Raw genomic sequence first — 22,571 nt, forward strand, 5'->3', positions numbered from 1 at the left:
AAAACAAAAACAACATTTTGCTCCAAAACAAACAGTCTGTCCCACCAAATAAATAACACAAGCTGAACCAGAAAAAGAAAACTAAAGTTTGAAGCTTTCAATTTGACTATAAACTAAAAGGGCTAATTTGATGCATTTAAGAAGATTATTTCTTTCAACTTAAAATTGTTAGTTTAAAAAGAGGAAACATTAAACTAAAACACAAACACATTACTCACTTTACACAAAATAAAATAAAATTACTCCTTAACTAAAATCTGAGTCAAAATGGTGACAATGTTCTGCAAAAAGAAAGTGAAAGTAATAAATTCATGTTAATTTATTCCACACAAACAGAGTAAATGTTTGGAAAACAGTTTTTCTTAATTCCTACACTAGACAATTGCTGGTCTTTTTATTTAAACAAAATGCATTTTTATCAAACACCTACATCTTCAGACCAATAGATATCTGCTCTGTATTTAAGTGTAGGGAATTGATTCCTTTGCCAACAGAGATTAGTCACTTTGAGTCGGTCATCACAATACATCATATTATCAATAATTAATCCCTCTCTATAGTAGTTGCTTATGTGAACACACATAACAACAAATAATTTGAATTGTAAACCTTTTGGTTTCAGTTTAAATAAAATTTACAACTTTACAAACATTGCCAAAAGATGTGTGCTATATTAGACAGAATGTTTTGCAGAATATTGAAGTGGTCACAGTGACTGGAGGAGCCATAATAATGCTGTCGCAGTGAGAGGACAGATCAAGCCTTCTGAAATTGTGCCCACACTTTCAGAATGACCGTTATCACGATGCAGAGTCACACAGACATATTTTTAGAAAGAACTCAGTTCCCTGGCAACAGATTGAAGTTAGCTTGAAGTCTTTTAAGAAGAAATTCACCTGGGAGTGTCAGAGAACAAGCGGCTCCATAAATCTCCTACATGGTTTCAGACACGAACACAAAAACAATCAAATCTGAGCTTTAAATGAGAAAGGAATCGAAAAAAATCTCTGGAGAATAAATGGCTAAAGAGTGAACTGTTCTCAAAATCAGAAAAAAAGAGAAGAAAATATCTGACTTATAATTGTTTTTGTTGCTCTTTGGTCAGAAACGTTGAATTATTACAGGTTAATTACTGTTACACTGACCCAAAAATTAATGCGGGATGACCAGATTTACCAGTTATTTTGTACTTATATTTTGCATATTGCTTTAAAAACACCTGGATCACTCATTATTAAAATTTGGAAAGAACATATTTTTGCATATTTATATCCACATTAAGAAACTAATGTTTAGTTGGGTGCATTTCGGTGCCTCAATTGGTGTAGTGCGCAGAAACTGCTGTCCTCGGTGCGGTTGTGGTTTGTTTCCTGGTCGCTGCCGCTTTGTTGTATGTATTTCCCTTCTCTTTTCTATTTACTGATTAATAAAGGCCAATAATATTTAAAAGAAAGGGTCAGTTTCTCTTTCACGTTTGTTAGGAGTACACCAATCAGGTTTTTGTCAATACAATAAATAAATAAATTCAATCTGCGACCTTTTGCAGGTCCTTCCATCTTCCCATGAACAGCATGTTGCTGCCTGTGGTGTGCTGAAGGGAATTGTAGTTTTAGGTCTCGCTAATGTTAGACTTTAGGCTAAAAGTACATTTTTCTCATCTGAGATCTTTCTTCCACATGTTTTCTGTGTCCACTGCAACTGGAAATGTACATAAAAATAATTTGAAGGTTTTTGTTGTAATGTAACAAAATGTGAAAAGCTTAAGCAGGTGTAAATACTTCTTCAAGGTACTGTAAATATGCGATCTGTATGTAGTAAAATAAAGTTTTACATTTATTTACACTTTGGTTCACTATTTAGATAAAGAAAAGGAACTTAAAACAGCTTTTGTTTCTTTACATTTTATGTACTTATATAATAATTAATCACCATTGCCTTTCTTATTCAATTATTATAGATATTACAGATTTCACAGGTATAAGAAAACTGATGTGTCGCCTGGTGGCCACTAGGTGGCAGTGAAACTAAAGAAAACAAATCGTTCTTATTTTAATCACCGCCATACAACCCAAAAATCAAACTGCTCTTATTTAACTGTATGATACAGGATTATAATTGTTGTAATATTTATATTAAATCTTAGTTTATGGTATGGTTGTAATCTTGTAATTCTCATCAGTTTTAATTTGGTTTTGTAATTATGTGAGTTGTATAATGTTTTGTGTGTATCTTTTGTTCTGTTATTCTATCCTCTTTTCCAGGTCTCCCTAAATAAAATCAAAGATTTTATCTCAAGAGACATAAAATAACAATTCACTAACTAACTAAATAAAATAAATATAGAAATGCAGAAATAACATAATAAATTAATCAACTCTGCTGGTGGATTGATGTGTCAACCATGAGCTACTCCTGAAAACGGCCTAACAAAACTTGAAAAACAGACCTTTTTTTTTTGTCTGGACAAGTGGGAAGCAAAATATCTGTTCACCAGGTTAATGACAGACCTGCGTCTTGTGCGTGGAGCCAACGTAGCTGTTACATTTTTCCTATAAAGCAAAGTTGGCCCACAACTTTGACTAAGTCTTTAATTTTAGCCCACTGTGTGTTTGAGTTTAACACCCCTGCTTGAAACCGCCTGTCCGGTTTCTCTGCGTTGGCAAACCAGGATTGCACAGCAGAACTTGCAACATCATCTCCCCATCTACGTTCTGCTCTGGTTTGCCCAACAGCTTTCAGACACAGGCGTACAAGTAAAAGTTGAATTCATGTTTGACAAAACGACCCAGAACTAGAATTTAAAAAAAATCTCCACCTGCTAAAATTACATCCTCTCTGAGATATGTTGACCTGACCTGAAAATCCCTCCTGACTCAGGGTGATTATGACAGTCCTGTTTGAAATGATCAAGCAGAGAATGAACAGAGATGACAAAATCGCCTGATGCGGGCCTAGCCTCTACATTGCTCAAATAGTTTCCATGCTGAGTCGATTGCCACATCTACTTGAATTCTCACAGGACACAACTCAGTTCTGCCTGCGCTCCGTCCCACAGTGGGAAATTAAAACCAGCCAAAAATTGAAGGTCAATTTTAAAGCCGTGACATAAGATAAATATATAATGTTGAACTTATGTGCCCAGTGAAACATAAACCTTCTGTTTTATGAAGGTTTTAATGTAAAACTTTCTTGCTTACAATGTATTTTAATACAAAGACACAACTAAAAACCAGAAAACACATTTCATTTGGGATTTTTATTGCTTCTATTAGTTCAGTGGTTCTCTGCTCTGAACACTGCAAAAACATAAAATCTTAGTTCAGTTGAAATAAGTCACAACTAACTTATAGGTAAGTTTTCCAGCAAGATATTTGAGCTTGTTAAATGTCAAAAATACCGGTTCCAAAGGCAGATTATTTAACTTACAACTAGAACTTTTTCATTAGCATTAAGTAACTTTTGACTTAAAACAAGTTCATATTTTGTGCTGAAAAGTTACTTGTAAGTTTACCTTATTTCAAGTATACTCTGATATCTGCATTAGAAACTAGACAACAAACAGTAATATTTTATGTTTTTGCACTGAAGTGACATTTTAAAAAGTTTCACTCATTCCCACTACAGATTTCTGAACATTTGAAGATTCACCGCAGGTTGGAAAGTTTATTCAGCTTAATAGTCGGAGTTAAAACAAAATGATCCAGTTACTGTCATTAACATCCGTGGCCTCAACATCAATCTTTTCTACAAGCTTGACGTCTTTTCATGAGTTTACCTGAACATAACTGCAACTTTCGCATAAAGTTGTAGAAATAATTGTTGAGATGCTTTGAGAATATTTCAGTTTTTGATTTTTCTGAAAATCATGGGACTATTGGTGGGAATTTGGCAGCATAATTGGCACTAAATATAAGCTATTTCATATTATAAATGTTGTTAATTCAACAAAACTGTAGCCATACGAAAGCTTACAGGCGAAATGAGAGCAATGTCATTGTTATCCTGTGATGTGAGCAGTTCGTCGAGACCGTCTCTTTAAAAAGCAGTGAAGATTGAGAAGGGGAATTCTCACTAATGTCAGCTTTTACTGGGTTTTCTGGGTCAAGCCTGTTATATTTAAGACTCTCTGAAGTTTAGTTCTGCTGACATTCAGCTTTTTAGTTTTATTGAGGTCTTAAGACAGATTAATGTTCCCACTCTGACTCACTCTGCTCTGGTAGGATGTTTCATCCTGTTTGCTTTTTGTTGGAAAACTTCAACACCTCTTTTGTGCTGAATTTTGTAGAATAACAGGTCAGCAGAGTAAAAAATAAAGAACTGAAAACACAGTCTTGAGGTACGCCTGTGCGCAGTTTGATGGAGCAATATTGAGAGTTGTTTGACGCTGTAGCAGTTTTTATTTGAAATGTATGGGGAAATTTTTCTGCCACAATTCAAGAGCTCACATTTTCAGTCTGAGAGCAGGATTCCATGTCTTTTGTTCTCAAAACTTTTAATACTTTTGCTTACATTGTCATTTTGAAAGCAGGACTTCATGAATTTCTTCTCAAAACTTGTAATGTTTACTCAAACCTTTCTCCTCACACTCTTGAGAACTCTGCTCGCTTACAAAACATTCTCTGCTTGCTTTTGGAACCTTTTGGTACCGTCGCCTGGCAACCTCTTAGCCAATAGAATGAAAGTGTTTTACTGGGTGTGTATGTTTCCTTCTTGTGGATGTGCCTGTGTAACTACTATTGATTGTAGCAACCTGCACCACCCACTGGATGTAAGGAGTTGGTTGGGTGAACAAACTCCTACCTAATATTAGAAGGCTGTTAGTGATCAGTAGCACACTGCTAGCGGATATTTAGTGGAATATGGAGTGGAAACCTGAGGCTGTTGTTTCTTCCTACATCCAGTGGGTGGCACAGGTTGCTACAATCAATAGTAGCCACACAGGCACACCCGCTAGAAGGAAACAAACGCACCCAGTACAACACTACTGGCTGAGAGGTTGCCAGGCGACGATGCATTTCTTGTCCCAGAAGCAAGCAGAAAATGTTTCATAAGCGAGGAGAGTCCGAACAGAGACTATGTCTGAGCGCGAGATGTTTTGTGTACAAACATTACAAATTTTGAGAAGAAAGACATGAAATCCTGCTTTCAAAATGAAAATGTGTGCTTTTGGATTATGGCAGAAAAATTCCCCCATAGAAATGCTAATAATGCTAATTTGAATAAGTGTATATCTAGCTGCTATACTCTCATTCTTGTAAAGCTTTCACCTGCTTTTATGCTGAAATTTAAAGAGCAAAGACACTATTGTATTCTGGTCCGGAATATCTTTTGAGTTAAAATAATGAAACAAAATCCAAATAAAAACCCCACAGACAAGCAGAAGACACTCTTTCAAACTTGTGTTTTTATTTGATAATACTGAATATTCTGTCCTTTGCCTGGACTTACACAAAGCATCAAAAACATGCAAAGTCCTCTAATAAAACAATGTTTACTTATTTCTCTACACTTCCGCTAAAAGGACTTGTTAACCGCACTCTCACGTTACTCCAGCGCAAGAGGTCCCTCTGTTTGAAGACAGCTAAAAACAATTGTGGACAAACACACAAAAATCATGACGACTTTTATAATAACACTGAAAAGTACAAAGTAAATGGAAATGGAAAGAGTTTACTTTTAAATTATGCCTCTAATACTTCATCATACATATATTTATTAGATATTGTAGGTTGAGGTGTATAAAACAGCACTGTAAACTTTGATTAGGTTGCTTTCTAGGACAGCGATAAAGCTTTTATTTAATAATAACTTGAAAGACAAGTCAGAGCTAACATTAGGCATGTAGAGAATACCATTAAACTGCTGTTTGCATTTACAATCGACAGATAATACAAAGACACTGAAATATCATCTTGCGAGCTCGTCTCAATCCCTCTTTCACACATTCAATCTCCCCCGATACCCAGAACTTTCACACGTCTACGGTTTTATTGTAATATTTTATTTTGTGTTATGACAAATATAGCGAAGATTTGCGTGTGTTCTTTCATCACCAGACAAAATCTGCACCAGAGGTGGATTTGGCAGTCTGGGCAAACGACAAATGTCACATCCGCGTGCTCAGGCTCTTGTCTTTACTGGAATTCATCCTCAAAAAGTGCAAATCTAGTTCTAACGCAGTAAATAATAATTATCAAGTAACACCAAAAGTATATGCATAGGTACTGTACAGCTACATAAAGATGAAAAAGAAGGAAGGGGATACAGTATTTAAGATTTGACTGCAGAGTAGTGAAGAGGAGTTGGCTTTAATTTAGATGGGTAATCTTCATCTACGCGCTCTATTTAAGGAAAGCAGGTTGTGGGCGTCACCAGTACTTATGGGGGAGAAAATGAGAGAAGTGTAAATAAGAGATATTTAAAAAAGAAAGGCAACTTGAAATTTGCTTTGGAATAAAATAAGAGAATGAGGTAATAAAAGTTGAAACAAGATGGAGAGTAAATGATGGTCAGAGGGAGCAGAGAATGATTGACTGCCGCTCTGATGTCGAGCGTTTTTGGACAGGGAGAGCTCTGTCTCAGCAAGCATGTATGACCTCCTAACGCCAGCCTCAGGAGGAAGTTGCACCGACACTTCACCAGTCTATAGTTGTGTTCAAATTGTCCACTCTTTCATTAGTGAGTCCACTATTAGCAATTCACCCATTTTGTAAAGTAGAATACAGAGAGTGCACACTGTTAGCATACGGTTTATGCTAACCGTTAGCATTAGCAAATGTTAACTGTTAATGGACGTTTAGGGAACTGATTTCTAGGACCACTGCTGTGTTTTCACTTAAAGTCTTAAAAGACGAATCAAAGCTAACGTTAAGAAGTTTTCTAAAAGCCAAGTGGTAACCACTAATGCCAGCATGCTAATTGCTAACAGCAGTGGCAGCTAACTACAGCCTGACTTGAATAAAACAGGAAATTACTTCAATTATGTTGCTTTCAAGAAAACTAGTCCACTTTTAACAACAAACAGATTGAGTGAAGGCTAATATTAAACATCTGGCCATTAAGGTAACTGAGCCTGACTGTTAGTATCAATATGCTAGTATGCTAACTGTGGCGTGAAGTGTGCAAAACAGTGTTGTACTGCTAACGTCAATGCTAATTGTTTGATTTTCCGATTCCATCACCTCAAATTTGGGCCTCTGTCTTGCTGGTGATTATTTATGGAATAAATAACTGTAAATACTAATTAGTTTAACATTAACTTTACATAACGAGTGAGTGAACATTTCCAACACAGCCTAAGTTTCATGATGTCATGTTTTTTTTTAATTTTTAATGAAAATGCTGCATCCGACGACAACTTTTGAGCCACTTCTGAGTTGTTTAATCATGGGAAACTTTAGCATGAAAAGTGGTCACATCGACAAGAGGCTAAAAGTTATTTTCAGAACAGCAGCTAATTTCTATCAAAATAGCTTTAAATTGTTAAATAGCCTAATTTTTTATTTCAATTGCCTTGTTTCTGTTTCTCTCTGTCAGGTTGCGGACTTAAGGGTCCTCTGCGTCCAGAAACTCCTTCTTGGGTGGGGCGACGCCACGGTACCAAGAGCAGGAGCCATCTGCCCTCTTGACGCAGGCGTAGTGGTTGGCCTGGCGTCCGTGCACCTGCTTCTCGATCATCAGGTCCGTCCACAGACACTCCTCAGGGGCTGATATCTCACAGGGCAGAGAGGGACAGCGCACAATCTGCAGAAAAACACAAAACAAAGCCGCTGTGAACTCTGCGCTAACGTGAAACTGAATAATATTTGCAGGAGATAAAAGATATTGCTGATTCTTTTTGTTATTAATGTTGAAAATGCTATGAAGAGATTACTGGCAATTTATTTATAAAAGTTTTTTGTCTTAAGATGACAAAAATAACAGAATGAAGTGTGATTTTAAACAGAAATGTGGATTTCAGTGCATGGAGTAAAACTATGGAACAGTTTGGATGAGGAGTTGGAAAAAAATGCTCCACTATAAATCAATTCGTAACACTTTATAAGAAAAACAACTTTAGGTCATACACTTCTGGAAAATTATATGTTGTTTGTAACTTATATTGTTCATTTAATGCATACCTATATGGAAATTAGTTTTGTAATTACTTAGAAAGAGCCACGTTTATACAATATTTGTGTAGACCGAAAAAAATTGTGAGATCAAGTGAAAACATCAATAATTATTTTACATTATTATAAGCTTGTCACCATTTTCTGTGAGCCCCAGCATCTCATCTACTAAAAAACACAAATGGTTTTGAGCAGTTTGAATATCCAAACACTATATGCTATGACAAATATAAAGAGGGACAGCATTTTCAGAGAATGATATAAGCAGTAAAGTCTGGAAATAATGTTTTTCTTAACTTTATTCTTATTCTCCACCCTAATAGTCAAATCAAATACTCTTCAAGGCTTTTGCAGACTTGTTAGAAACCTTACCAAACCGCTAAATAAGATGCTGTTATCCCTGTTGCTTGTGCATCACTTCCTAACCCAGTTTTTCCTTCCACTCAAATTAAATTAAGATGTTTGGATACGACACTCTGCAAACATCCAGCTTACTTAATAATAAACTTTATAGCTGCTTACCCTCCCTGTTGAAGCTGTTGATGACTGTCTGCTGAACAACTATCAAAGTCAGCAGTCTTCCTTATTATTAGGACAACGTAGAATTTTTGTATTAAAATATCCGTTTTGGTTGGTCTTTTGTAATATTCTAAGAAATGCAATTGAGGGTTTTTATTCATAATCATCAGATCTAACTTAAAAAAAACAAAACACTTGAATCACATCACTGAAATGAAAAGTTGCAGCTTTAGATGGACGCCGAGAACTCCTTAAATGACAATATGTCATTTTTACCTAATTTATTAAGATAAAATTAAAAACCAGCCACAAAAAGTGATCAATTCTAACTTTAAAATCCAGTTTGTTGTTGTGATGTCTTGTTTTCACCCAGCCTGCTTGTGTCTGGATTTTCTCTGCAGGAAGTGAATACCTGCTGCCTGTTTTGCTGTTTTGCTTAGTCATGCTGGGAGTTAAACAGACACAGATGGCCCTATGCTGCCTTACCTTGCAGTCGCAGCCCATCTGGTAGCGCTGGCTGAGACTCTTTTTCTGGGTGGCGCTCAAGGAGTCCCAGAGCATGATGTAATCGCACAGGGTCACGTGCATGCGTCCGCCCGCCTCGGCCTTGCCTGGAAAAGAGCGAGTTGTGGCGCGGAGCACATGTGAGAGAACATTTCAGACAAAACAAGATTAGGCAAAAAACAACAAGCCCTGGATGTTCTCACAGGCTGAACAACAGATAACAGATTTGTTGGTACACCAGATAAAAAGCTGTTGCTTTCCAGACTGGAGCCCGCAGGCATCTACACTTAACGACTGTGCCAGCGTCTGTGCAACCCACACAAGTGGCACTAGACAAAACAAGATATATGGAGCAAAGTTTGCAGATTTGCTGAGATGTGCGTCGCTCCGTCTTCATGGCTGTCTGTCTGTAAAACGCCTCTCAGCATGTTGGAGTCTTCATGTGACTCACAATTTGTTGCAAATCTTCCAACGTTTGACCCTTCCACCTAAGTAGAAGATAAATGATTTTGCAAAGATGCCCCACTCAGCAGAAAGCTGACTGTTTTTTGCCACTGTTTGAGGCTGCGAAAGGAAACGCTGGCTTCAGCAGTTCCTCCTCTTACAACTCCGTGTAATTAGAGGGGGGCGAATGATTGCGGGTGCATCTCTGTCTGTGATGGGGAAACCAGAGCATGAATGACCTCATGATCTGCTGAGTCTCTTCGGCTTCGTCTGCCGCCTCATTCGGATGCTCCTGTTCGTTGAATTCACAACATCAACCTCTCTCAACATGAAAACATTACAGTGTGGTGAAAAAGTGTTCACTCTCCTGAGGCTTTCTCACATTTTGTCGTACTGAAGCAGGAAACTTCTGTGTATTTTTAGCAATTGGCTGAACACACAGTTGTGCATGAGTGAGAAAGGAAGCAAAAGAGACATGTTTTCTTTATTGTTGTTTGAAAATAAAACTCTGAAAAGTGCAGTCATCTAACCAGAGTCAACACTGCAACATTACAAAAACACCAAATCCTACCAAGTATTTTTGGTCTAGTAGTTTCTAGTGCAAATATTTTAGTAAGCTTGAAATAAGACAAAACTAGCATACAAGTAACTTTTCAGCAAGATATAGGAGCTTATTTTACATCAATAACTCCTTTATATTGATGAAAAATAATCTGCCAGTGGAATAAGACACATTTATCATATTACAGGTTAAAACGTTTGAGCTGCAGCTTGTCCCTTTTTTAAAAAGTTTATTATTATAAGTGTTTGATAGAGAATATCTCTCCGTTTTGTCTTCCCAGGCTCACTAATCCTAATATTTCATCTTGTTAGCAGTTCTCTTATGCTGCTTTGTTAATAACTTTCATCTTACCGAGGTAAAATTTTAAGAAAAGCGTCACTGGGAGCTACTTTTAGTCTTTCTTCAGTTTTTGAGAAAGAGCTACAAGTATTATAACTACTTTTCTGACCTGACGGTTTAGATCACATCTGTCAAACTCGAGGCCTGGGGGCCAAATCCTGCCCGCTACAGTTCTGTATGTGGCCCTCTAGATTATTAAGGGCCACATAAACAATCTTAAAAATTCTTAGGAATCAAATTAAAGCAGATTGGATCTGAATACTGCCAAAAGATGTTCATTTTAACTTATCAAATATAGAGTAAGTTGTTTATTAGTATTTTTTAGTTTTAGGTTTGCAGCTCTTTCCATTTTCATGTGATGGATTAAACATTGCTCCATGAAAACAGCTTCATTCTTCCTTGGTCTTCATGATTATCTTTGTTTCTGACCCTAGCAAACCTCTGAGGCTTTCAAGCATCCATGATCCTTTGCAAATATAATTTAGTTTCAGCCTGAACTTATTTTAAAATAGTGACACTCTCATCTCACTCTAAGATGCTCAATATCACTAAGTCTAAAAAGAGTCAAATTATTTCTATAAAACAGCAGCGATGAATAAAATGGGTCAAATATTAAGCCCTGTGGAGCTCCGTTTTTTCTTGAGTGATGCATTTCTCGTTAAAGCTGCGCTGTGTGTTAACATAGAAAAGATAATTACGCCTGTTTGCAGTTTTTGAGAAATGCACTGTGGAGTAAACAGCTACTCAACCGTTCCCGGAGTCTCGAAGTGTCTTACGGTAGACGAAGGCCCACTGGTCTCCACAGGGTTTAGACAGAAACGTATCATTATCCATAATGACATAAACAGTTTCCTCCCCCAACATGCCCACTAGTCTTTATCTACCCTGTGTTTGTCTGCCTGGTTTAGCACACCTGCATGCCCAAATGTCATATTTTTAAAAATTCCCGTAGCTTTCCTCACTGTTTCCACAAAGTGTCCTAACTTTTGTTTATTACACCGAAGCTGCTGCAATCAAGACAAAGAAATGTCCAAATTAACTTCTACATATACATCAGTCTCTGTGAATTTGCTTTCTTCTTCATTAACACAATAGTTGTGCAACATTATTTAGTATAAATACCTGAGATCAGGTACTCCTTCTTCCCAGCTGCGTCCAGGGTGACGCCACACACAGCAGAAACTGGTGCAGTGAAAACCGCCTCAATGTCCTGGTTGGGCCCTTTAAACATCTGAAATATCAACAACAATATTTAAGAGTAAAACACCAAAACCTTTTCTAACATGTTGGGCATCTGTGGGATGATTTAAACCTTGATCTGTTTGACGTCATACTGGATCCTCTTGATGGGGTTCCCGTAGATGTCATTCCCAGAATCGACTTCTCTTTCACCCACCACTTTTGCACGGATCACTGGAAAACAGAGTCAGATGAAGATTTAACTCAGACGTATAGATGTGTCTGCACAAGTATGGAATAAGATTTCAAGATTTTCTCTGTCTGGATAAACGTGGGAAGAGATAAGTGTTGGAAAAACATTTGTAGCTCCACCTATTAGATTGTCTAAAAGTGGTGACACATTCATGTCCCTTCTTATCGCATATCGTTTCTTCTTTGTGACATACTCGAGAATCCAGCCTTGAGGAACTCCAGGTGTTTGTTCAGATTTCAACCTGCCAACCCCGGTCCACCAAATAAGAGCTGAGCACAAAGGAAGAAGTGACTTTCTATTCAGAAAAGGTCAAATGAAAACCAGAAATGTTAGAATTTGGGTGTAAAATCACAATTTGCAGGTATTTCTTCTTGATTTATCTACATTGAGATAAATACTAAACAATGTTTATTAATAAATAAAAATGCCCAAACTACTTGAAAGTAGATAAACTAAAATCTGTTGTAACTGGCAGGTTTTATGCTTGACTACCTGCGAGGGCTAATCACGTCATCAAAAGCTGAATTAAAGAAATCGAAATAAAATAAGTTACCTATTTTCACCAGTGATTTTACAAAATAAGACAAAAAAAGCTAAAAGATGACATCGGCCAGAAAATACATGACTCGGTGCATCTCTAGCCAAAAGTGAAAAGTAATTTTGAATAACAGATGTTAAAATAGTATTGATATTGTGCTTCTGGAAGAACGATTGCAGCGCAGCTAAGTGTTACATGAAGCTAGAAAATTACCAGCTTAAAACTTTCATCCATTGATTGGTTTGAAATATTTCCACAAATGCGTGTACAGAAACTACTAGCATGTAGTAAGAATAATATTCAGGGAAAAGTTGAAGCAGCCTCACCTTTTTGTCTCATATATACATAGAGATAAGATTAATTTTTATGGCATTAATTTTGGAGAATGTTAGCGCTAATCCTGCCCACAGCTCAGTCTTTTATTGGTATAATTTCTTCCATCAAATAAAGAACTTAACTCATCTGCGCAGAAACATGTTGGCTTTTCACCTGTAAAGCCAAAATAACCCAAACTACAAACTCTGCAGCTGTTGTTGTGGCTTAACAGAACCTGATAGCATCAAATGAAGGACACCTCCGCTAGCAGCCTGCATGCACCAGCTACGGTTACAATCTGGGCTGCAAAACGTCTTACATTAATGATGGACCTTGGTAACTGAGACGCTTAATGAGCCGACATGTCTCCTATTCATTTATAATCCAATAATAAACGTTTTCAACGTGAATGATTGTACACTGGAGTGTAAACGGAGTCAAACAGAACTCTAATATCCAGTTTCCAAATATAAAATATGCAAGAGAAGCTGCACATTTTTAAACCTGAAGACATTTAAGCCCTTGAAAGAGATTCTTTGAAAAGCAAATAAAACGTTACATATTTGCTTTGTACTAGACTGAAAAAAATAAATAAAAATCTAAGATAAAAATAAAAATTCTTAGAAACAAGCATTCGCACTCTAACATTTTCTTCTTATGAACCACCATGTGTCCGTGCAGCTGATTATAAACGAAGTGCAGCCAACGCATCCTGCTCTAAATTACCCCCCAAACCTCTGATTCTCCATTCAGGCTAATAACAGAGCCTAAGTCCACTGAAACCACAACAACACCAGCTTACAGCAAAACAGGAGCAGGAACCAACGACAGGAACAGATTTAGGGATTAAAAAATTGGACTCGCAGGCCGCAGCTCGGATAATGACTCGGCCATGAGTGTGTGTGTGTGTGTGTTTTGTGTGTTTTAATGGCTTGACTGACTTCAAGCTTCAGCTATGCTAGGAGCATTTATTTCAGAATGGAAAATATGAGCAATAAGAGTGTGGGTGTATGTGTGTTTGGTGGGGGTGGCTACAATGAGCATGAACAGAGGACGTGCACAGAGATAAAGACACACACTGCTGTTCTCACGCCCCTTTGGCTCACTTTACTCTATATGCTTGGAGAGGCTTTTGCATTCTGCCGTTAAAGGTGACCTATTATGCTTTCTTGAACAGATTATGGGCTGTACAAAACATGTTTGCTACATTTTTACAGAATTATTCTTAGATAATGAGATTTCAGTCTGGTCAGCTCAGCCTAATTTTATCTCCTTTCACATTGACCTGTTTTAGGGCCACTTGTCACTTTAAATCCAAAAAAGCTGCTGATGGCCATGCCCCCAAACTCAACATTTACACTCGCACAGCAAAATGGCTGCAGATAAATGCACAATTATACAACCATACATCTTTGAAAAGCAGAAATGGAGCCTACGTCACAACCAACAAGAATGCAGCAAGTGGTTTCTTGATGGTATGTCAACAACAAAACATGTCTTTTCCAGCAGCCATTGTACAGCGCACATAGGAAAACCAGCTGACCAAAGGTGCTGGAGCTCCGGCTGGATTGCTAGTGTCTATTGATTGTGACTCAATCAGAAGATTTTTGAAACTGCTCATTATTCAGACACCAAAAAGCATGAACTTATTACCAAAAAACGCAATGGTGGATGTTTTTTAAGTACTTGGGCTGTTTGGAGAAACTCTAGAGACCTAAATGGAAGTATTAAAAATGTGCAAAACGTGAATTTTACATAAGAAGTCCCTTTTAAAAACTGCCCTGGGTCTCCTCCTTTTTGTTTTTTCATTACAGTTTGTGTTCATTGCAACATCGTTGCAGTTCCTCCACACAGATCTACTTTACACATGCGTTCACCAAGAAAAAAAAAACACAGGCTCACATTTTACCAACATAACCCATCTACTCTGATGGTCCTGATTTCATAAAGTCCATCAAGCAATTAATATTTCATCTTCAGATATTCTTTGTTGCCTTGGCAGCTTCTCCATGCGGCATGCCCGACATGCTGCAACAGGACAGTGTTGACACAGGAAGCAAAACAATATGTTGGTTCTGCTTTAGAGAAACCAAAATACCCAGGAAAACTTGTACAATTCAGTTGCATTTGAAGCTTGTGCAAATGTGCAGCAGCATCAGCTACAGTAGACAAATAAACACAGCTTGTACCAATTAGTTGCATCTTAAACTAAAATAATCGCGATAATTTACATTCTGATGATTAATATTTGTGGAGAGTGAATTTGCTTACCGAAATAACCCATTTTATTTATTTTTTTCTCGTTTTACTTGTTGATTTTGGTTGTTTAGAATATCTTCCAGTTCCAGTGTTATGGATTTTTTTTCCACTAAATTAAAGTTTACCAGTCTTTGAGAGCGTTATTATACCATTTCAATATCATCAGTTATTGCAATAATTATTGGGACGACACATGTATCGAGAACTAATCAGATTATTTTTGTGTAAGATCTGGAGAAGTGAAGGATTACCAGTAAGGCGGTTGAGTTTGGCGCCGGTTGATCCTGAAATTGTCTGATCAGTGAGCGTCATCCAGCAGCCAGGACCCCCCACCCCCTCCATAAACCACCAAGTGACCCACATTTCAGTTGTTCCCTGATTCTGCCAGCTGAGATGACGCCTAATGACTTACACACATGTATTATTTGGAATATGCAATGATTTTCTTTCAAACACACACACACACATGCATGCACGCGCACACACACACACACACACACACACACACACACACACATACACACACACACACCAGAGCCCCCCACTGATTGTCTGTCAACTTGTTTTTTTGCCGTCCAGTGATCACCAAATCATCCGAGTGTCTTCTTTGGTCTGATTTAATCAGCTACAGATGTAAGTGGACCTTCTGCTTAACTTGAGCATTAAATAAAAATCCGACTTGCTCTCAGACTGTCGTGCAACATCTGTGTTCAAGCTCTGGATTTCTCTTTCTGAACACAAACAGAACTTTATGGAAGGTGTGCACCCAGTTACATCTGGTTTAAACGACCACAGCGTTTAAGGAAAGAAAATCCTGCTGACAGTAGGAGTAGGCTCTTATAGTATCATTTATGATTTATAAATAAGAATTCTGAAAATAAAGAAGGAAAATGTCCACCCATCTGCTTGTGACACTTATGTCAAGAACAAAATAAGAGTTAAAAAGTAAACAATTTTCAAAATGAAAGTTTTGGAGTGGCCTAGTCAAAGTCTGAATGAATCCTTATCCAGGTCCTGTGGCATGGCCTGAAACAGGAAAATCCTCCATTGTGGCTAAATTACCGGTAAAACAATTCTTACAAGAAAAGAAGGCTGAAGTTTCTCCACAGTGACCAAAAAAATTATCTGAAATTCTTTAAAACAGTTTTCACCATCAAGGATTTTTAGGTTTAGAGGAATTTTATTTTATTTTATTTTTATTTATTAAATCATTTAAAACTTTAATGTTAGATTTACTCTTTCGTGTTGTATTTTTACAGGACTTTATGTCTTTCTGATATTCTAAATTTGTTTAATCATTTGAAGCCTTTAGAAATACTTCTTGAGACAAATAGTTTATCGATGAGATTTGAGCAAATTTTGATTATTTATCCCCATATTTGATCAAAACACTTTATAGAAAACACTTTATGTAAATGTGCTTTATTTATAAAGCACATTTACAACAGCCTCAGCTGACCAAACTGCTTCACAACAAACACAACAGCACAAGCACATAAATGACAAAATAGAAAAATAAAATTAAGTCTAATAAAAATAAGATAATTATAAAAATGGCAGGCTAAAAATTAAATAAAATAAAAAATGAAACAATACCAAATTTCAGCTGCTAGCTCTCATAAACTGAAACTAATTTGATGATTTTCTGTATTTTATTTGGTTGAAGAAGTCAGCATTTCATTTGTTTTTTTCCTCTTAGTGAATAAAATAACATATATGGATAAAAACGTTAAGCTGAAAATACTATGTTTCTTTCCTGCTTCTGCTTCTGTGCAGACAGTTTGGTGACTCTGGTCTTCCAGACAATAAACCAGTCTGACTGGGCAGGGCAGTGGGGGGAAGTCCCCCTCTGTGGCCGAATGATTTATTTAAAAAGAGGATGTTTGCACTGCTAGTTGTGGAGTGGACGCATGACACGGCGGGACTCTTGATGACTTGTGGTCTGACCTGGAGCATCACTTTGGATGAAAACTGAAGATGATGCACACACTCACTGAGTCAACCAGCTAACGCCAGGCCTCAGTTTACTAAAACTAACCTCCACTGTTGTATTTATGCAAATTTCTCCATGATTTTTCTGATTTGAAGTCATCTAAACTCCATTCAACCACATCCCTGCCCTCATCTATGCCACTGCTGTCCTTTCTGTGGGTGCTTCTGATGGCACGTTACCGCTTTACCCTCTAAGCTGGTGAAAAATTATGTGCCACCAATGAAACTGGGAATTTCTGTGGTTTGGTGGTCTGCATGACCATTAAAAATGTTTTCCTGACTCATACGCGCTCAGAAAAAAAAAAAAACAACACAAGCACACCTATGCACCTCTCCTGCTAGACATCCTGTCTCTGGGGCTGACACCCGGCCGGCTAGAGATTGAGTCACACCTGAAAATAGAGCCTCCGTTTTGTGAAGCACACACACTTCTTGTGTGATTTGAGTTAAAAAGCAGAAAACCTGAAGCCACAGTAATGCAGTTTTCCAACTTTCTTCAGGATACCATGCATATTTTAACTTCCACTGCCATTTTTTTATTGCCTGTTTTTCCCCCTCCCAACACTGACAGCCAGATGTCCTACATAGCCAGTGAGTGGGAGCATGGCATGGACACACAGGCCTTCAGTTGTGTGTTTGGTTTGTGAAAGCCTGCACACGGGTGTGTTGTCCCCATGCAGCACCGGAGCAAAAAAAAAAAAAAAAAAGTTGGGAAAACCCCAGAAACATTCCTGCAATTCCTCCCCAGCACCACCCAGAAAAATGCACAGAAGTGGTATTTTAGATTTTTTTTTCTAATTGAGAAAAGTTTGTGGTGTTGCATATTCTGCAGTTGAATTTTACCCAGCATTCATACTCTCTCCGTCCTCTTGTCCCCTTCTGATTTCTGGTGCCACGTTGCACCGCAAAACCCAGGCTTCACCCTGGAGCTTTAGAGCTGAGTGCAATGATGGGGCTGGATTTTCTCCTGTTATATCAGACTAAGATAGTGCATATAAGGGTAGAAGGGAAAATAAAACCACAGGGGGAAATAATAACACCAATGGAGCAGTGACTGAGTGCAGATGCACTTAAGGCATAAATCTATTTTACTGGGAGCCACATGCTCCAAATGATCCACTTTGAAAGATGGAAAGTAAGTCTAAATGCTTAGAAGGAAAATTTACAGGAATAAGAAAAGACTAAGGAATTATCCACAGTACTGCTAGTGAAGATCAGACTGCCATGAGAACATATAGATCCGAAAGTGTGACTTTAGTATTTTCTTTAAAGGGGACCTAATATGCAAATATAACATTTTGCACATTTTGTTAGTTCCATTTGGGTCTCAACTGCTTCTTAAAACAGCTAAAGTTCTATAAAAAAAAACAAAACAAAACAAAAAAAAACAGCTGCTTTTTGGACATTAGTTAATGTCTTTGGTGTCTGGAAAATTAGCAGTTTCAAAAACCTTCCGAATGTAACGTCACAAATCAGCAGGCACAAGCCCAGCCCGTTACCTAGCAACCCCAGTCCGTTACCTAGCAACCCCAGAGAAGCCCAGCCCGTTACCTAGCAACCCCAGGGAAGCCCAGCCATTACCTAACAACCCCATGGGAGCCAAGCCCGTTACCTAGCAACCCCAGGGAAGCCCAACCCATTACCTAGCAATTCCAGGGAAGCCCATTCTGTCACCTAGCAACCCCAACTGAGCCACTGAGTGCGATGTACAATGGCTGCTGGAAAAGAAAAGTGCTTTGTTGTTGACTTACTAACCAGAAACTACTTACTACATTTCTTTTGGGTGTGAAGGAGGCTCCACTTCTGCTTTTCAAAGATATATGGTTGTATGATAGCGCATCTGTTGCAGCCATTGCAAGTGTAAACATGGAGTTGGGGGCGTTTCCAGCAGGAGTTTATTTGGATTTAAATTGACAAGAGGCCCTAAAACAACTCAATCTGAAAGGAGCTCAATAAAAGCAGAACTGACCAGACTGAAATCTCATTATCCAAGAATAAGTTTGTGCAAAAAAAAAAGTAAACATATTTTGTGTAGCCTATAGATCTATCCAAACCTGTTCAAGGAAGCATAATAGGTGACCTTTCCAAGGTTTTCGTGGACATAAAAAGAATATATCTCCAGTTTGTCATAGCAGAGTGCCATATAAAGGTCTATATGTGCCTTTACCCCCAAATTTCTCTGAGTTACTTCAGCCTTATGTTTCTCCATGTTGTTGTTTCTAAACTTTGGAACAACTTGCCCTCTGACATGAGACAGTAGGCGCTTCCACTTTTAATATTTATGTTTTCACTGGAGCTTAATACAGTTTGAGTTGCTGTTTTTCCTGATACTTTTACTCCACTTGTGGTCTTGTCACTGTTTAATATCACTGAGTTTTTATTTTTATTGTTCTATTCTTTGCTTTATGTTGTGATAGTTGGTGTAAAATGTGAAGCAATTTGGCCAACTGCTGTTAATTTAAATGGGCTGCACAAATAAATCTGACACTGACATTTTTAAAAAGCATCAAAATACATTTTAGATCTCAAAGGTGTAAGCACCTCTGACAAAATGATCGACCAAATGTGTCCCTGAACAACCTCATGATTCGATTTTAGTATTCAATCTGTCACATCATGTTGGTAACATCTTCCCTTAAAAAGTTGCATCTCTTCCCTGTTTTCCCATAAATATGGAGGAAACAGGAGATTGTTGTTATTGAAAAAAACAACCAGAACTTGTTGGACATTCCTGCTTCATTGTTAGTGCAGCCTCTATGACCACTTTTCATTTTATCCTATTCATTTTTGATAGCTTTCGATTTTATATTTTCTGAAATTCCTCACGACTCTGGAATTTTTTCTTCTGACTGATAGTTTTTGTACCTGCTCATTACTTTCATTTTTACCTTGATTTTAATCCCTTGATGCCTCTCTGCAAACTATGGTTTTTGCTAAGGAATGAGGAAATGAGTTGAAGCAGAAAAAAGGAAAGTTTTTTGACAAAAAATGCTCTTGAAGCTAGATTCAGTTGGAAAGAAGGTAACCCCATTATTCATAAGCGATTTTCTCTGCCTTGTGTCGTCTATGTTTTGTGTTTGGAGCACATTGATGCCATTGCTGATCCTCTACAGTAAATATTCAGTTTGATGACGTTGTGTTCAAAGAAAGACCATTAAAAACAAATCTGTAATTTTGGGAAAAGTTAATTTTCACGAGAACCTAGACTGAAAACTTTGAAGTGTAATCAACAATCAATCTGTTGCAATTAGGAGACTTGTTTGGGCAAACCAGACGCATTTCCATGACGGAAATGGTCCATTTCACTCTATCTCAAAGTTAGTCAACTGGATTAAGATTTGTGTCTGTGGAGGCCAATGGAGTACACTGGGCAGGGCAGCAAAACTGAATCCAAGGGCCCACATCCTCTTAAGTCCGGCCCTGGCCTGGGATAGTTTTACATCTAGCAACGCCACTGACTTAGATTTCTGTTTATGTTAAAATTAATATAATCTTTTCTTGGAAATTTGTGTTTATTCCTTATTTAGAGATTACCTCATGTACATTTAAGCATATTTATAACTATTCTTTCCCCCAAAATATTGCTAAACTTTTGCTTTTCAGTTGGCAATATTGGCAAAATTAAATCTGCGTAGGAATGCAAGTGTGCAGCTTGAATGTGGTGCAAGCTGCCTGAGCCATGGCCTTGACTCTTACGGAGCAACACCCCCCTCATCGTCAGGCTTTCCAGCGGTTTCCACCGGCCAAGGGCAGTCTGTGAAGCCGCGTCGGAGGCTCTGGAGCACCGCAGCGGCTCCGGACAGCTGCCGGGCACCCTGGTGCAACACGTAAACAACAACACAACAACAACAGAGCTGCACTCACCTACATCGGCGTTGCAGAACGCCTGTTGCGGATGCACCGGAGCGCAGCTGCACGCTTCCGCGAGCTCCTCCGCGCGCCACAGCAGCAGCAGCAGCGCGAGCGCAGAAAGGATGCCGTTAACGGAAAACGGCATCTTGGTAAACACTGCAGCGGGGCTTCTTCTTCTTCTTCTCCTTCTTCTTTTTCTTCTTCTTCTCTTTCTTCAGCCTCTTCGTCTCCGTCTGCGCAGATGCGTTGCGGAGTAGATCCAGAGGCAGCGCTTCCTCCCTCCACTGGTTTCACCGACACGCACGTCAACAACAACAACCAGGCAGGACCTGCCGGTTCGGCTCCGTAATGACAGAGAGGCTACACGGTGAGACCAGAGACCCGTCCTGACACTGCTGTCAGCAAATGTCTGTCTGCCCGGAGTGTTTTGACTTCAGGGATCGAGGAGGTTCTGTAAATCTGAAGCTCCTCCCCGCTCGCTACACGGACTACCGGCAGAGGGCGCTGTCTCCCACCTGATGCGATGAAAAGGTCCCTTTTTCCAACAGAACGTGAATCTGACCTACAATAATATTTTTTTATTACGCTGTACTTTTCACTTTTAGCTTGAGTAATTTTATTAAGTATCGCTACTCTTGAGTAAAATTTCTAGATTTTCTACCTATTGTACGTAACTTCACTGAATGAAGAACATTGCGAAAGGTTTGGTGAATGTTTTAACCAAAAATTCACCAAACACAGACACACACCTGCAGTTTTTGTTACAGTTTCATAAGTTTTTATTGAAAGAAACTGATTTATTTTTGTCTGATTTAGTTATTTTTTTGTTACTTGTATGAATTATTATCATTTTATCCTCAAAATACCAAAATTTCCACTTAACTTTGTATTTTGGTCCGTCTGATTATGTCATCTTTAAATATGCAATGACTGATAATTTGATCACCAGTACCAGTACTTGAGAAGTGTCAGTTTTGTTTGAGTTTCAAAAAGTAAAAAATTTCACCTGAAAATTTACTTTTTTTTTCTTTTCTATATACAATGTGACACTATAGCTCAGTTAATGAATAGATTCCGGTCAGCTACATGAAAATCACAAAAGGCTAGCTCACACATAACAGAAACTTAGTAGCAAAATAAAAAAAGGTGCTTAGCAACCAATTATCCGGCTAAAATCACCAACAAATGGGTCCAACAAATGGCCTAATAACGCAAAAAACACAAAACTACCTAGTTTTATTTGTTTGCTTTGTTTTTCAAACATATAAAAGATGTAGCAAACAGATAACTACAGATAACGACGGGGTATTTTAATGTTTTGAACGCTGAACATGCAGCTTTGGGGCCCCCTGGTGGCGTGGAGGTCCTACGTAGTTGCCATGTTTAACTATAGCAAGAAACTGTCCACGTTTAAGGCACTCTTACAGGACTTGAATCTATATTTTTCCAAGTCTAACTGAAAAATTTAAGCTTTTAAAACTTTCTTGTAACTCTGAAGTGGTCTTAACTATTTAGTTTTCCTGGATTGTAGGATTGTAAAAAACATTTGTTGCTTTTCTACAAATTTTCCTCTAAACATTTGTACTTAATTGTAACAGCATATTACTTTAAGGCGTGAAAATTGTCCCTTTGAGAGGAAAAGAAGTCATTTCTAGGTTAGATAACTGGCACAGTATAAATCAAATGAATAGAAATCTAAGAAAT

The 22,571-nt window shown here is 38.0% G+C and overlaps 1 protein-coding gene across 1 annotated transcript; it reads right to left on the bottom strand.

The window, feature by feature from the left end:
* Nucleotides 1–5,385: 5,385 nt before the first annotated feature.
* timp2a (TIMP metallopeptidase inhibitor 2a) lies at nucleotides 5,386–21,340 on the bottom strand. Its single transcript, XM_007562482.2, has 5 exons — nucleotides 20,880–21,340; nucleotides 11,792–11,892; nucleotides 11,602–11,710; nucleotides 9,117–9,241; nucleotides 5,386–7,743 (listed from the first exon to the last, which is right to left on the bottom strand). Exons 1-5 carry the CDS (start codon nucleotides 21,010–21,012, stop codon nucleotides 7,546–7,548), a joined length of 666 nt encoding a protein of 221 aa, XP_007562544.1. The 5' UTR covers nucleotides 21,013–21,340; the 3' UTR covers nucleotides 5,386–7,545.
* Between the last annotated feature and the right edge of the window lie 1,231 nt (nucleotides 21,341–22,571).

Source organism: Poecilia formosa, unplaced genomic scaffold (genome assembly GCF_000485575.1).
Source record: "Poecilia formosa unplaced genomic scaffold, Poecilia_formosa-5.1.2 Scaffold136, whole genome shotgun sequence".
Taxonomy (NCBI): Eukaryota; Metazoa; Chordata; class Actinopteri; order Cyprinodontiformes; family Poeciliidae; genus Poecilia; species Poecilia formosa.